Source organism: Aptenodytes patagonicus, chromosome 2, assembly GCF_965638725.1.
Source record: "Aptenodytes patagonicus chromosome 2, bAptPat1.pri.cur, whole genome shotgun sequence".
Classification (NCBI taxonomy): domain Eukaryota; kingdom Metazoa; phylum Chordata; class Aves; order Sphenisciformes; family Spheniscidae; genus Aptenodytes; species Aptenodytes patagonicus.
The window spans coordinates 154,234,065-154,251,779 of record NC_134950.1 but is presented as its reverse complement, the minus strand read 5'-3'; the positions used below and the strand labels follow the sequence as shown (position 1 = coordinate 154,251,779).

The following is a 17,715-nucleotide window of genomic DNA, read 5'->3' as shown; positions in this document are numbered from 1 at the left end:
TACTGATCTCCATGATAACTTAAAAGAATACATCCAATTTACTATCTTTTGAGAAAGTAGAACAAGCAGATCATCCTGTCATGCTTACTTTTTCATTTGTATACAGGAAAATGAAAACGAAAACGAGCATTCCTACGTTGAAGTTCCTACTTGGTCACTTGGATTTTAGGCTAGTCATTGAATTGAACTGGTTGAGTAATTTAAAATCAAGGAAATATTCTTTGCATATGTAAAAAGGCTTTTAGTAATCCAGTCTGATACTCTAGAAAACTCTGTCCATTAGAGCCTATTTTAATTTATTCTATTTTTAAACTTTGACATTTAGACAGTTATATTGTATGAATATTTTTATAGATTCTTACTTTTTGACAGTTTGGGCCATGACTAGGTACTTGTAATAACAGGTGTCTTTTGAAATGCATTTGTTTTTAGATTTTTTTAGATTTTTTTTTTTAAAGTGAGAATTAACTTTTATAATGTTTCAGTATCTTGTGGTATATTGAGCAAGTGCTGTGGAAACGCAGAAGGAAAAGATCATCCTGTCTTCAGAGCAGTGTTTGGAGGGTTTGCAGCAAATAAGGCAAATATGTCAGACAGTAAGGACAAAGCGATACTCAGTGAGCATGGTTTGTCCTGTACAATGAGTGAGATGGGGTGTATTTTGGGGAGTGGGGAAGGAGAATGATTAGTTATGACTGTGTAAAATATGGGCTTGGATGTGAGGTAACTCCAATGCTAGCAGAGAACATAGGTTGTTTCAAGATGTACTTGCTAGATTTTTATAGGAGGAGCAACCTTCCACTTCCAAAGCTAGATTTTATGGTGAGACTATTGGATATTGCAGGTGTCTTTAGCAAAGTTTGGAAGTAAACTTGATAGCAAATTCACTGGTCGTACTTGTTTGCACTGTGTTTTCAGGGCTTCCTTTAGCTCTCAGTGAGGGCCGGGACAATTCCCCCCCCATTAGCTTCATACCCTTCTCTCCCCCTTGCACACATAAAGACTTCATCTTGCAATTGCCTTAAACCCACAGGCAAGTGTGGGTTTATTTGGGGTTGAAAGATAAGACAAACACAATTAAATATGTGTAGCTGCTTAGCATAGACAGATCTTGCTTATCTTGATTCAGTGAAGAGGGTGAAGAACTGTCACTGGCCTTTGCAGTGCTGCTAAGCCACTTTCATGAAATGGCTGGTTATGTATAGCAGGGTGGCTGCTTTCTGGTGTTGTCAGGTACAAGAGATGGTGATTGGGCTGGTCACTACTGGCATTTGGCTTCAGGAATAAAGCTGACCGGCTGATGCTTGTCAGACTCCTTGGGTCTCAAAAAGCAAAGGGAGAAGAGTGGTGGCTAGCTCAAACTCAACCCATCTACTTCTTCACCCAGTGTTGAACAGCATGTTTGGTGCTTTTAATGGTTATGAAGTACTGAGTGCCTAGTTGGTGTGTTTTATTCTTTTATTCAGAGTTAAATTTACAACTAGAGGCTTTGTTATTTCTACAGGCTGCTTTTTTCCTTCCTCTTTTTTTAAGTTCTCCCTCATGCAGCAGTAGTATATTTTTCAAATACTTGTGCATTTTCACATTGGTAACTATTGCACAAGCACCTGTGACATTACTAATAACTTTGATCTTTGTCATACTGTAGATTTTACGGCTTTTGTACTAAAAAGTGACAGTATTATCACAGGGTGTTTAGTGAGTTAGATATTCTGCAAATCCTGTTGTTACTGTTGCCTGTGACTGTGGGGAGGTTAGAGGCTGGCCCATGCCCAGTGTGGTTATTCTATATTATGCTAGCATATCAGTACAAAAGAGGTTTTTTTTAAAATCATCTATCAACACTGTTTTTTGCATTGCTTGCTAAGCTTGAACTCCTAGTTCTGACTGTTTTTCAGTAAGTTTGTAGTTCATGAGGACCTGAAGGGGTTTTGCATGTGGCCAGAAGAGGAGGGAGAAGATTAACAACTCTTGTTCATCCTCTTTTGTGTCAACTTGTATGATATATATTCAACACAGAAGCACACTCTGCTGATCTTCAAAATGCACTGTTTGATTATTTACATGTACTTACCTGTACATTTTATGTGTGATTAACCCTTGGGGTTTTGTGTTTTTTTTTAACTTGGTTATTATAATTTATCTGTTTGTTGTTGTGTACACTCTCTACTTGAAATAGTGTGATGTAGCACTTAAAAAAAAAAAGTTATTACTTTAGTAAGCTGGGATTGTATCTACAAGCTGAGAAATTATGAGTCTCTCTTATTCCTACTTGTTTTCACACTAGAAAACAGTGTGAAAAGAGTTTTCTTTCTTTCTCTCTCTGCCGCTGTACTTTCCCAGCTAGGGGCAGGGCAGAGGCAATGGCATTGTAGCAGAGACTTTGATGACCAGAGGAGCTGACCTTGGAGAAGCACAGTCTTGGGCTTCAAGAATGTCTTGAGTAACAACATATTTAAAACTGCGTTATTTCAAAATAAAAATTTTTTTTAACCTATGCTTGACATTTAAATGAAGAGAAACTTCCCGTTGAAAAATTAATTTGAATCGCTAAAGTTTTGGTCAAAACATTAGCCAGTAAAAATCCTACATAAACCTTTTATCTGACCAGTGCTAATCAAACTCGTTAGTCCACTTGCCTAACAGCAAAGACTACCGGATGTGTGTTGTCATTGTATTCTCTGTGTTTGGTTGATTTTTCCATTGGGCTGTTGGATGCAAGAATTTAGACCCCACTGAAAAACTCTTCCAGAGTGCTTATGTGCTTTTGTACTTCCATTTCCTTGCCACTCCCTTGCTGATGATGGCTATATTACTTTCAGTTGAAAGGTGGTATTTTGTTTTGTTTCAAACTGGTGGGCTACATAATGATGAAGTATGTTCTGGTATCCACTTAACTCTTAGGGAATTAACTTCTAGGTCCTAATGTTTGTTTAAACTAGTTTATAATGTTATGAGTAACAATTACAGTATTTGTGAAAATTAAGTTACATGTCAAAACCCTCTTAGTATGCTTTAATCATACCGCCATACCTAAAATAAGCTGTGACAGTGATATTTTGGCAAATAATATACCATGAAAAATAGTTATACTGTAATGTTTTCCACAAATCTGAAGCCTACTGATGAGTGAGAAAAGAGTAGTTATGAAACTGTATGAAATTTAGACTACATAATTATATTGCTATACTGTAAAAGCTGACAGTGATGTGAAATTTGGCAGCAAGTATTACTGCTGCTTTTGCCCTGCTTTTTATCTTTATGGCTTTTCTTCCTCTCCTCCTTCACCACCCTAGTTGAAGGTCATAGCAGATGGAATAGGAAAATTCTGAGCATCATTTTTCTCTATCATGAGGCCAAATTTCCAGATTTTGTAGAACAGGCTATTGCAGTTAGACTGACTTTGTCACTGATGAGTAGAGTCTGCTGTACATCAATTCTGTTTTTAAGCACAAAGCATTAGTTCAAGAATATTAAGATCGTCAAATTAGAAGTTACAAAGACCAGATGGCTAATTGGTTGCTGGAATATGATGATGCTAAGTTTTATATTTCTGATTAAGCTGAGTTGTGTGGGAAATGCTAATACAGTCATCAGTAAGGAGTGGAAGAAATTTGCTTCATTTGCTTTAGGAAGAAACCCAGAATGTTGTCATTTTTCCCATGGGGAAAATGAAACCATATACCAAAGCACTCTGGCCTGGGACCCTGGAAGGCTGAGAATTTTGATCAAAATAGCAGAAAGGGAAGATGTGAAGTGGGAAACTGGAGGGCTTACCTGGAACTCAAACCACTCTTACATGGAAATATGTGATTTCCTGTATTCACCACAAATTGTGTCTTGCATCTTAGACATCTTTCCTCTTTAAACTGGCATATGCTTTCTAGTGAGGAGTTTTCACAGATTAACTTCTTTCAATGGGAACAAATTTATTGGACATTTTTTACTAGACTGTTACAGATAAAAGTAAGGACTGGCTCAGTCTTGGACATTTATACTGGTTTTTATTCCATTTTCAGTAAACAGTTCTTTAAAAAAAAAAAAGGAACATGTAAGAATCTCACATGGATGAGTTTATTTTCACTGAAAGAGAACCAAGTTATCTCCACGATTAAGGGGCGTTAGTTCAATTGCAAAGCAGGCAATTCATTATCTATGTCTACTTTGAAGAGAAGTGACTTAGAAATTAACTGTAGCGAGATCTTTTAAATATCCAATCCATTTTATTCCCTGAATTTTCCCTAAACCTAGAAAATGTAACTGGTGTCACAGTGATGAATCTGGTATAAGGAATGTGTTCTGATGAAGCACACTATGAAAACTTGTGTTTTGTCCCCTTTGACTTTTTTGTGGTCTACTCTTATTTTGGGTAAATATTGCCTTTCTAATAAGGAACCAGGCCACAAAATCTGTGAAATACTTGTCATTTATCTTCATTAGAAAAGCAGAAAAATAAGTGCTTTATTAATAACTGTTCTGGATTGAGATGTTTTAAAAAAACACCCCCTTCATAAAAAGATTGGTTGACGAAATACACACTTCCATATTCTGCAGCAATAAATGGCAAATATTTGTTTTAATTTGCATTTCTCCACTTTCCTAACTTAAAATTATCAGATCCAGTTCCTTATTTCTTGTAATTCTAGACAAGATATGCGTTCAACTTCCTATCTTTCTTTAAGTTGAGTAAGAACACCCCTTCACTGTCAGGAAATTCAGTGGGTTTTCATACCTATTGTGTCACTGTTTATAGATCATGTAATTTCACTTATTAAACAGTTTGCAGACAATTATTTCAGCTTTATGTTTACATAATGTGAAAATGATCACTTTTACGAGGAGGGGAAATAAAGCTAATTTTAAGTGATTTTTTAAAAATCTGTATCAGTCATGTATAATTAGATCATTATATATCTTAAAGTTTCATATTAGATTCTTCCTGTACATTTGCTCTTTAAGCAACCAGATGCAGACCTGTGTGTGTGGCATGAGATGAGGATTGCTGCTTTCTTATGAAATCCATGTTGACTTATTTGAAAAGTGCAGGAGCTCCCTCTTCTGGCTTAGAGTGCTTTAAATTGAAAGTTTATGGTAACTTTCTCAATTCATCACAATAAAAAAAAAAATCTTATTTTGAATATAACTTACATGCAGAAATGTTTTTGTGGTGTCTTGGCAGTCATGCTAAAATTTGGTTCGGCCCTCAGATGCCCATTTGGATTCTGCTGTGAGTGTAATATTTATCTTTCTATAGCTTTGCTCGGTACCATCAGAGACAGCAGATTTCCTCTCTGTCACTGTGGTATTGCTGGTACGGTCACAACAGCAATGGTTAATGTAGGTGTAAGTTGCAATTCCAGTATGGTCTCTTCATTTAAGTCCCACCTGAGCTTTTCACAACTGTTAATAGTAACTTGAGTCCTTGATGGTGATTTGGTACAAAGCCCTATAAATCATTAAACATTTAGAAAGGAGAAGTGGGGTCTTTAAAGAACATTGAAAGGGCTTTATGGTTGATGTATATATTGTGACCCCTTTCCTCCCCTCCCGTCCATCTAGGGAGCGGTAGGAGAGAGGAGGCTTCCTTGCTGTTTCTGTTTATTCTATCATTCTCCTTTCATTGCCTCTTCAATGTTGCAGGTCCTCAGAGAAATGTTATAGTTCTGTAGATACTTAAATTTGGTAGGGCAGCACCTGAGTCTTTCATGTGACATCATTCCCAAGGGTAGGAACCTGACTGGAAAAGGTGACACTGGGGACAAATCTCTTGCCTTAGCTGTTTTGGGGGGGGGGGGGGAATCCAGTGAATTTCCTAATTCTGAGAATGCAGGATGATAAAAAATAAGTATTCAACTGACCTCTATCAGTGTTGTGCTTTTAAATCATCTGTCAAAATAGGAGCCAAGGGTGCCAGATGAACCCTAGCCACTGTTCGGTTCCTGATCTTACCATCTCAAGGGTACTAATGCAAGGAACACGCATTAATATTTACTTGAAGAGACCAGTTACTCTGCAGTGTAATTTTTGTCCAATATATGTGGTTCCTCAAGTAGCTGCACTTAGCTGAATTTGGTTACCTGCCATCCCTCTAGTTTTTGGACTTTCTAGGTACTTTAGCTTTTGAATTCAGAGGGAAGATTGATCTGCCTCTGGTTACACCCTCTCATAGGAATGTAAGGGAGTATATGACATGTACAGGAACAGTGCACATTCCTGTTTTAACTTCTCCAGTGCTATTAGGGAATCTTCAATGTCACCATCTCAAAGAAACATTTTTACTGTAGAATGTTTTTCCATTGCTTCATCAAAACTTCTGTGTTCACAGTATTTTAATTTACAAAGCATCAGGGTTTTTTAAAATGTTTCTACACTTCTATTTAGCTACACTTGGTGGAGCAGGTATGCTTACTGATTTGTATAGCATCACCTTTGTCATTGCCTAATAAACTGCAAGATACGGAAGTTGGAGAAGCCACTATGAATAACAAAAACTGTCAGAGGTTCACTATCAAACTGCTTAGCTCTGATTTATACAGTTTCAGACAAAATAAAAAATACTTTGATATTTGTAGCAAATGCCAAAATAGAATCAATGCAGTATTGTTCATCTAGTTAAAATTGCAAAATCCAGGAAATGCAAACATTAAGTTTCCAACAGCAACATTAACTTGGACTCTTTGCATATCCTGTGTTTCCTGGTATACGTTAAGACATAAAGTAATGTATTAAGCTGTGAATTGAACAAGAAAAACAGAAAAAATTCTTCATGTAGGTAACACTGCCAAGTTAAGTTCTGTTACTATTTGTGTTTATTGACCTTTTATAATTTTAAATTATTTTCTTCATAAAGATTGAATATGATTTTTTTGGCCAAATAAAGTGAGATCTGAGAGCTTGTCTTCACTGCAGTGTGAACTTGACATACGGTTTACCCCTTGCCTTGAATCTGACTCTTCTTCATCCATCAGTATCTCAGATTTGAATTAAGCGGCTTTTAAACTTGAAACTATGATTTGAATCTGAGGCTGGCACTCTGACTGCAGTGGGAATGTAACTTAGGCTATATAGGTTGGCAAGACAGAACTTGCAATTATTTCTAATTGATCTATTTTCTGCTAATTAAATTCATACATAACTAAAATGTGCAGAGTGACTGTACTCCATGGAGTAAATCAAGCTTAAAGTGTTGCAGTAAAGATGAACTCTAACCGTATCTCTTTTGAATTATAATGTATAACTTTGGAAACTATATATATGATTGGTTCCAAAATTGTTAGGGAGTATTCCAGATGTTACTGAGCATTGATTATATGTAACTCAGAACACGGGAAAGTCCTGCTCTGAGGGTGGTTCCAGCCTGGAGATGGTACAGAGCTGCAGGCAGAAAATTCTCCCCATCTGATCTGTTCCTATCTGTGACTGCTTGCATCTGTCAAACTTAAGGTTTCTTGCCTGTGTGAACTAGGCTTAATCCATGTTCTAGAAGAAAGGGAAGAGCCTTAAAGGAGATACTTGGAGAGCAGTAAAGCAAGGACTTGCTGGTCAAGAATAGATTTGGAAACAGAATCTAGGTTTGGAAAGCAGTGGTGTGAAAGATAGAGAGGGTCATTAGGGCTGTGGTGGGGCAGGAGTTGAAATGGAGACAGGAGAAAGCAGAAACTGTAAGGGAAGTAAAAGCAAAGTGTCAGGAGGTGGGAATGTTTGTAAAGACAGGGGTAAAAGCAAGTTTTGTTAGTGGAGGATCATGAATTTATGACAAGAATAGTGAGTGCATAGCAGTGTCACCCAGGGAAAAGGGTAAGACGGATATAGATGTGAAGCAAGAAACTGCAAGGTGGAATTGGGACAGCAAGGTCTGAGAGGGGGGAGCTTCACTCCTAGAAAGAGGGACATGGAGAAAATGAAGACAATGAAAATAAAACTGGAAGGAAGTGTGTTCTGGGTGACAAATCACACAGTGGGCTGGATGCAGTGGTGCTCCCAGAGCTTGCCAAGGAGGAAGAGGAGGAGGGGAGGGTGTGAGGCATGAGGAGAGCTTTGTGGTGGCATTTGGGAGTTAGATGGAACTGGAGAATTCAAGGATGAAGAAAGGCCACAGGGAGCTTATAGGGAGGAACAGAAGACTGCAAGGAGTGTCTGGTGTGCTTGATGTACTAGCAGTGCCAAGGCTCTGGAATGTCTCATTGCCTGGCTATTCAGCTTCACCTTTGTTTTCTTCTACAAACTTAGCATCCTGGAGAAACTTGGCTTGCAAAGTTTGGAAACTTCTGGAAATCACACACACGTATTTCCTCTGACTAGCTCTCTGTCCATGTGTGGTACTTTGTTTTTACTGTGCACATGTATGTGTAAGGAAGTTTTTTGTTACTTGCAATCAAGATGCAACTCATAAATTACCACTTAATAAATCAAAACTTTTTCCAAAATTGAGCTAAAGGCATATACTTTTCAGATTGCTCATATTAAATTTTAAAAATTCACATTAAAGAAAGCAACCTGAAACTGATTAAAATGAAAATTATTGTAGTGAAGGTTTTTATAAAAACGTATGTTAAGAAAGTGGGGTTTATTCTGCTTTTGCTCTGGGGAAAAAAGAATACATATTGTTTAATTATTCATTCATTCATGTTTTCCCTTTACCCATTTTCTCCTCCATCAAAAAAATAAATCATCACACTTCAACAGAAGTGGATTATGGAAAGTTATGCTGAACAAAGGAGAAGTGTTCAGGAGATTAATCTGAAAGAGAAGGGGTGGTCAAAAGTTCTGTCTTCTGTAATGAAATATGGAAGCATTGTAAAACACCTGTGCCTTATTTGCCTCTAGAGGTGTATAAAATTTTGAGTTTGAAAAATAACATTCTAGCATTGTAAGGGATGTTTCTGACTTTGAAATAATAGTATTTGAATATTTATATATTTCTGAGGATGATTTTTGGACGTGGCTGTTTAACAGACCTCAGAATTGGTGCATGCATGTTTTGTTGAGCCACAGGACTGAAGTAAACTATGCTGTTGACACAAATACTTGGCTAAACTATTTAAATAAATCGATTAAATATTTACAATTTTATTAAGTATGGCCTTAATCCTGGTTTTATTTCTATCAGAGATTTTCTGTCAGCTTTTGTAGATGTGGGATCAAACTGCATTATAATACTATGAAAATATGGAGTATATGTCTAAAATTGGAGTTGCAGAGCCCTTTGGTGCAAAGCACGTGTAGTTGTCTGTTAGGGAGTGTTGAGGTTATTGGATGACTCATTGCAGCAGGTTTTGCTGAACTTATTTATAGAAAATGCGAAAAGTTATCAATTTTTTTTTTTAGTATTTTGGGGGGCCGGTAAGGTTTATCATTTACTTTAGTTACTTACTTTTTTTCAAACAGACTGTCAAGAAACCATGCCAGAACAAAACCGTTTGTGCAGGTAATTAATGGAGAGGCTGTGGTACCTGCTGACAGATATTTTCCAAGAAAAGGAATGGTTTGCAGCTAGGGGAAAAGTGTTAAAAGTGTGCCCAAAGCAGTAACTCAAACCAAAGGAGCAACCTTTGATCTGAGACATAGTTTAGGTCACATTTTAATGAATAGCTTTATTAAACGAGTTTATTAAACTAATATTATTCTGTCAGTTGGTACATTTTATTTGCAGAAAATTGGATCTGTCTAAGGGTATCTGACACTGACTACAGTGATGCTGTTTTAAATTAAACCGGTAGCTTTAGTGTATGTATTTAAAGGAATATTTTCGTGCATTTAATGGAATGTGCTCAATTCCAACACTGATGTTTAAAATCTGAGTCTGGACAGAGCTCATGTAGGGATTTTTGTGTTAAAGACAGGGAAGGTGCAGGTTGCAGTCAGTCTTGCCACTGTTGCAATATTGCTGCGTAGCGAATGTATTTCACTTGTAGCATGGCTATGTTTTAAGGCAGCAAGGATCTGTCTAAAACTTTGAATGTACAATAGATTATAATTAATATGTAAATTAATAACTTACAATATATTCTCTATTTTAATATATTCTGTATTTTATTTCTATTTTTGTTCTATGTTAGATCGACTCGTTATTGAAAGAATGTACTTCACAGTTGTATTTAGAGAGGTTTCAGATAAAGGTGGTATCTAGATAAACAGGTTTTGTGTTATGGTCCCCATCTGGGCAAGGAATGTCATGGGGGAAACATTTTCTTCTTCTGAAAGAAGAAAATTGGGATATCAATTTCAGTGTTGCTATTGGAGTGTCTAGCTAAGTGAGATTTTTCCAACTGACACAGGATTAAGCTCTTCAGTGATAAATAGGTTCCTCCTCCTGAAGTTGTGAAGGAAGTAAATCTTATGCTGTGCTCTCTTTTCCGTCTCCTGCCTGTCTTCTGAGCCCTTTGAACAAATTCAGTCAAACATGACAGAAGAGAGAAGATGTCAATATATGAGTTTCTGGCATGTGTTTGGAAATGGGTGGTCAGGTAGAGATCGGAGTTGTGTCTCTTCTGTTAATGACCCAGTGAGGGAAGGGTCTAGTGGGGGCTCATCCTTGAAGAGGAAGAGAATAAAATTGTAAAGGCCCAAGCATGTAGCCTAGACACCACAGTCAGAAAGGCCACTGGAAGTCAGCCTTGCTTCGTTCTGGTGTTGGTCAAACTGTTCATTACAGTGAAACCTGAGCACTCTCAGAAATAACCGGGATCCATCTCTAATGTCTTAATGTTTTTCAGCACATGAATTCTTCAATAGTCTTTTTTTTTTAATAGTAGTTGTAGGTTTTATCATTTAGATCATCTTTTTCCCTCCATTTGTAAAAATCTTCCTGTAAGTAGGAACAAGAGAGATCTCTTTACTGAGGCTTTGGGGATTCACAGTTAAGTTTGAGCCATGAAAGTACACGGCATACTACAAGATACAATGAGTACAGTGGTATGGTTTTTCCAAACTAAATATTTATTAAAGATGTCCCCACAAATGTATACGTTAAAAGTCAAGCAGTTTTACATTCTCAATGGATGCTTAAGCAGGTCTAAATTCTCAGCTATTATTCTCAAAGCCTTTTAACGAAGTGTGGTTGTTTCTAACATCCCCATGGTGTAAGCGAAAGATATATGTAAACTAAACAAAATGGAGAACACTTACAGAACACAGAAAAATATTATACAGAAGCCTTTAATTCTACTGATGGCTGAAGTTTGATATGATGGCAAGACCAGGAGAAAGTCAGTCAAGGCAGCTGTTGTCCTTTTCAGTTTGGGACAGTCCACGTTCTCTAACATTTGGTAGTTGCCATAGATATTCCTATTTTTTTATTGGACTCTATACCCAGAGTGTTTTGCCACACTTTACATTTCCATTATACCCACAGCTGAGTGAGTCAGAGGCAGCTTCTTGCTTCCGTAGTGCCTCTGAAGTCCCATCACGTTTGTGCGCTGCGTCCTCTCTGCAGTAGTTCCAGTTCAAGATGTTTTGTGGGTTCCTGTTGACAACGTGCAACGCAAGGGTGGCTGACCAGCTTTGGAAGCCCATCAGGAGCTGCCAGTAGGTTCTAGTAGCCTGTCAGAGACCCTGTGATTGAGGAGGTGGAAACTTCCTCAGAAGAGATTAAGGATTCAATAGATCTCATTACATTACAACTTCCAAGAGAGTAGACCACCATTTTCAATTCAGATTTTTGTCTATCAAAACAGATTTACCTCTCCCAGTCTAGAAGACCTCATTTGGCAATTTCCTGTACTGACTAGGTTTTGAGGACTTGTATACGTGTCCCCAGTCATTCAATTACTTGAGGCCTCATGATGAATACGAGACTGAATGGCTGTCAAGTTTCCTGTCTCCACACGAAATCTCTACCTGGTAGTTTAAATACCATTTGCAGGCATGCTGATTTAGTTCTGGAAATCAAGGTTATAGTCTTCATAACCGTAGCATCCTTTAGAAAAACAGGCTGAGTGTTTCTTGTATCAAACAACCTGGTTTTGTGTTGTAACATTGCTAGGTTCATACTTTTTATGTTTTTACGTGTTTTAAATCAGTCAAAAGCATTCAGCCTGCTTTTTAAATGTGAAGAAAATCAATTTATATTCAATAAAGTGCCAAAAAATTAAGTAACTTGTAAAATAACCTTTCAGAAATAAATAATACGCTGTTTATTGAGGTTTGGATGGCGAGTCAAAGGTAGAACCAAGACTTCATGCGTGCTATCTCCAAATGCATGATGCTTGCCATGAAGACAAATTGAATCAGTTTTCCTACCTCATCTTTTGTAGAAAAATGAACTTGACTAAAATAAAATACATGCCTGACTAATGGAGTCACTTCCATTCAAAAGCAACAGAGGATGCTGGAAAGAAGCTACTAAAGCTAAAATTATGCAGAAGGCTGTTCATCTTGGCCCTCTTTGTCTGCCTCCCACCCTCGTTTTATCTGACTGCCTCCATCCATTGTTACTAGCCCTCCTGTATTGGCAACATGGGTGATAGGGAACAAGATTTATCCCCTCATCCCTTGGTAAGGGGCCTCTCTTATTTGTGGGATATGCCGAAAAATGGTTCCCTCGGAGAGCTGTAATTCTAGGATTTTGCAGTTTTGGAAATTGTTCCCAGGAGGCTTCTGCCCCGCTCCTGGCTATTTATAACCGGGGATTTGGCATCCCGATAAGTTATGTCACCTTAATGAACTTGGCGGTGAAGCTAACTAGAACTGCGCCTGGCTTGGTGAATGTGCTTGTATAGCGTGCAGGAGTTACCGAAAGGTAGGGAAACTTTTCTGTTCCTCTTACAGACATCTAGTTTTGTTTTTTTTAATATGTGTCGTTCAACCTGAAAGCCCTAGAAATAGAAACATCTTTCATTATGCAAGTAAACACAGGCAGAACTAATTAAAATTATTTAATGTGTTATTAAATTTTAATTAGTTATAGTATATTTACACGATTAAAAGCAGAAATAATGAAAGCGCGTTCGTACCTTTCGAGGAGCTCCGTTCCGGGGCTTGCGGGACCTGTGAAGCGGGGGCGGGGGTAGGTTCGCCCCCCGTGAGGCGAGGCGGGCGCTCCGCCCCGGGCCCGGCGCCCCCGCGGCCGCTAGGTGTCAGGCGCAGCGCGGGAGCCGCGCGGGGGGCGCGGGGCCCGGTGGAAACTCAAGGGCGTGTCGCAGGACGGCGCGGCCTTCACTGTTTCCACATGGTGGGTGCCAGGAGAACCCGATACGGTGTGATATATAGAAGCAAGGTACAACTGGAATAATGAAATTTCAAAAATAAGCCCTTTTTAGAGGCTGGTTGTAACAGTCCTGCTGGGTATTGTAAATGCCTCAGGTGCACTTGATACTGCTGTTACGTTCCTGGCGTTGGCTTCTCATTTTTATGGAAAGATGGATTGAACTTCAATTTAAGAATATTCGGTAATCCCTCTCAGGACATACTGTAACAGCTGGTATTTCTGTGTTGCGGCAAATCGATTCCATACAGCAGTCAGCAATGCCTATGGCTGGGCTTCAGCAAAAACTTCCAAAGCATTTTAAATAAAGTGAGCCAAAGAAAATAACATCATCACTGCAAAAATGTAGCTTAATTTGCAAGTTAGAAAAAAAAAAAACCCTGTTCCATTCCAGAAAAATATTAAGCATTTTACTGGTAAGGATTTCATCAGGTCATTTATTTTTCATTAATATATATTTAGGATCTGGGGGGAATAACTTTATGCCATATGTAAGTTTCTTAGATAATAAGGAGCTTGAATTTTTTTAATATTGAATGATTTACCGTGAAATAAAGAAAAACAAACAAACAGAGTTTAAATGCATGACATACATGTAGATCAACAAGACTTTCCACGTTTCTCGGTGAACTTTTTTTTTAAGGAACCTGAATTTGATTGATAATAATGCACCTATAATAAGAATGCCTTGCATGTTTGTTTTCTTATTTTTTTTAAAAGATGAAAATACTTTAAGCTGCATATAAATCAAAGATGTCCCATTAATAGTACATAATTTTGTTTTAACCAGTTTCTTACACGTGTGACAACTAAAAATGCCTCCATCGTTCGTACGGCTGTAGTGGTGTGCTCACGCTGGGGACTGTAAGTGAGCTTAGAACATGACTTCTCCTTTATGGCGCTTGTATGTGTTAAAAAGAAAACAAGCAGAATTAATACAAAGTGAATATGTTCCTTCTTAATTGGTACAGCGTGTCCTTGGCTATGATGCCTTTTTTTTTCTTTTAAACTGCACCCTGGCTAGCTTTGCATATAGATGTTTTACAACTTCATCATCATAAGATGAGCTTTCACTCTGAAATACTTTACTTCCTTATCTCTGTTTTAAATTTTAAGTTAATGGACTTTGTGCTGATTTGATGAATGTCAAAATGTTTGTTTGGAAGCTGATGCTTGTTTTTAGTGAAAACTTACTTTTTTTTCTTCACCACAAACTTTTATAACAAAAAAAAAAGAGACCCTAAAACAATCTTAATAGATAGGTTTTTAAGTTTTATTCAGTCCTTTTCATCATAGAAGAAGTTATCCAGGGCTGTAACTTCTGCTGTATTTGCCTTCTTAAAACAAAAAACAGATTCACTGGAGTTTGAAAGCTGACATGCAAAATCTTTCTTTGGGTAAACACTTAGGGGAGAGAAGGGAGAAAAAAAAAGAACTTTAAAAAGTTGCCAGACTATTTAAACTATAGGCTTATGCCTAGGGATGAGTTAAGAACTAGCTTATATCTAGTAATTGATTTAAAACTTACTAAACAAAATCTTGTGGATGGCCCTTAATATGTTGCAATACTTTTAGCAATGTGGGGATTTTTTTTGGTGGAAAAACAGAATTTTGAACAGCATACAGTGTTTACAGCACCTGTATATTACTCTTCCACAAGACTGTTGCCAAGTACAAATGTGTCCAATATACACACTTTCAGAGCCAAGATGACTTCAAAAGTCATTCTGATTAATGTGAATGTGTTTAAAAAAAAAAAAACCAACAAAAACCAAAAAAAACCCAAAAAACAAACCAGCAACAGCAGCAGCAAAATGCTCTTCTATTTGTTTATTTTCTTATGCCAAAGCAGAACTATGCTGCTTTCTTTCTTCAAGGATCCTTTTTGTCTACTAAAATCTGGAGAAAACCCTTGTTTTCTGTTAGCTTCTACTTCCCCCTCTCCTTTTCCTTCTCACACATCAGCCCCTGCCCTGCTATTAGTAATCATTTTCTGTCTTAACTCTGAATTTCTCTTCACAAGTTTGCATTCCAGTTGCGTATTTTAACATACCTGAATTTAAATACATCCACTTACATTTGAAATTGGTTTTTACTTTTGTTATATTTGTTCTGAATTTTTCTCAAGAACTGGTTAAAAGAAAGACCCAAACCTTAGTATCAGTAGGCCTGTGCAATTATTAAAAAATGTCTTAAAAAAAAAATACTTTGTAGTAATGAATTACAGAAGAATTCCTTACACAGTCTGCATGATAATGGCTCCATCAACTCCACTAATCAAACTGCTATTTACCTCAGAGAAGTGTTTGCACCAGTCCTGCTTTTTACAATTTCAGATTATATTTCCAGATTACAAATAAAAATTGCATGTCAGATCTTAAATGAACTGAAAACAATTGAAAGAAGGTTAAGTAGAAATACTGAATAAATTACTATGCTAGTAAGCAATTTTTTTTTTTTTTTCTGGGATAAGTAGTAGCAAAATTTGAGTGACTTAAATTATTTGGTGTTTTAATAAAATAACCCTAGACTTCATTTCCAAAATACCTGACATGCTAGACTTAAAGAGCATAATTTACATGAGAAATGTGTTAAATTATTTTTATGGCAGAATGGGATTATAGGCTAGACTGAAGAAAACAAAACTTGTTTCACCTGGGGAAAAAAAATCTTAACAGTCATAAATAAATGCAAAGCATTTTGTTTTGAGAGTCTTAAATCAAAAGCTTATTTTGTGATAATGATTGGATTTGGTTAGCTGCAGTAATTTACAGTTTAACAATGTTCTTCATTATAAAATTCTGTTTCTGTTCTTTCTAGGAGAAACTGGGAGATAGCATAAATCTTCGTAGACAACTTGGCTGCAAGCAGTTAAACTGAAATTAACTTCTGCTTTCTGGCTGCAGAGTGCTAGTCTGACGTTCCTGCGTGATACTCTGCAGACTGAATCATGCCAGCGTTATCAACTGGATCTGGAAGTGACACAGGTACGCAAGCCAAGGAGGACTGCATGTTTCCTCCAGATCTTATTTGTTAAGTTTACGATCTCTATTTCAAGATATCATCGAATAAGATAATTAATTATGGTCTCAACAGATGCTTAATTTAAGACTTTAAACAACCTTTTCTCCCTGATGTTAATTTAGATATATGAAACACCACAGGTAAAATAATTTTTAAAAGTCCCACCACCATCTTCCTCCTCTCCATCCCCAACCCCCCAAAAAGAACACCTCCAAACAGATATTATATATGGATCTGAAGAATTTGGATTCACCTCTGAGCGTGGTTCCTACAATGTTAACTTGAAAAAGGAGGAGGAAAAAAAAAGATGATATCATACATGCCTTAATATTTGCAGCAGTCTAGACTATCCCCTCTGTGAGTTACAGTTATCAGTGGAGTTATTTCTGAACACAGACTATTTAGTTTTGACACTTCTTTAACAAATTAGGAGAAGAAAAATACTGTCTCAAGTTCTCTTCCTTCCCTTGCCTTCCACGTCAGAGTCCAGTTCCTATCAGTGACTGCAGGCAGTGGGAGTGCAGATATGTAGCTTTCCATAGTTTTCACTTTCTTCGTCGCTATATTCAAAGGTGAAATCTCATCTTGCTGTTATGCATGCATTCTCTCTGTCTGACAACATTTTTGTCCTTGTTTCAGGGACAACTAAAGTTAGTATTTTTGCTCGAGGGTGTTTGGTAAATAGGTGATCCGGCTGAGGTTACTATACAAAGATCCCTGCTTTCCACCCCTGTGCTTGTTACTCTAGATCATATAGTTTTATATGCAAGAAGTAACAGCAGGATTTTGAAAACGAAGAGGGAGATTTCAAGTCAGGAATCCAAAAAATATGTATATAAGGAACTGCATTTGATTCTTATTTTAAATAGACTGTACAGTGCAGTGATTTTTTTTCCCACACCTCAGGTCCAATGTAAAATTTCCTCTTAGATGAAAAGATTAATCTTTAGAGTTATGTGTGTTTGTTTATTTTTTACCATGGGAGGGAGGGTTGTGTTTGTTTTTATTTGCTTTTTTGTATCACTATTCCTGTGTTTAAGGGATTTGACTATCATCTCACCAAACCCTACCTCTATATACTTTTCTCCCCCTTCCCCCATGGAAATATGTGCAGTTGAAGCTGTTTAGTATGCTAAAGCTGAATTTTGGAAGACTTGTCAGGGTCTACTCTGGGCTGATCTTCCACTCTGGATCTTTGCTTTCTTTATCACGCAACCTTTTATGTCCTTCCAAAACCCGCCTTAATTTTTTTTTTTTAATTTTTACTTGGCCAAATGCTTTCTGACATTTCAGAAGTCTCAAAAACTTGTTGAGATGAACAGCAGGGGAATGTGTGATGACTGGTGCCTGATGCTGACAATTTTGCTTGTTTTATTGTTTAAAGAATGTTAATGTGTCTGAAAGTAATAGTCATGGACATACTCTCTGAATAAAAAAAGAAAAGGGCTCCAAAAAGTGTGTGTGTGTGTGGAAATCCTATTTTTAAA

General features: G+C 37.2%; 1 protein-coding gene across 7 annotated transcripts in view; it reads left to right on the top strand.

Moving 5' to 3' along the window:
* Window positions 1-17,715, top strand: part of MPP7 (MAGUK p55 scaffold protein 7) — a 159,561-nt gene that overhangs the window by 27,857 nt on the left and 113,989 nt on the right. For 6 of the 7 annotated variants that reach the window (XM_076331758.1, XM_076331756.1, XM_076331760.1 and 3 more), the window contains one exon: window positions 16,025-16,191. In XM_076331758.1, the coding sequence (XP_076187873.1) occupies window positions 16,155-16,191 (37 nt within the window). In that variant the 5' untranslated portion in view covers window positions 16,025-16,154. The remainder of the gene's footprint in view (window positions 1-16,024; window positions 16,192-17,715) is intronic. The other variant, XM_076331757.1, reaches the window with a different exon arrangement.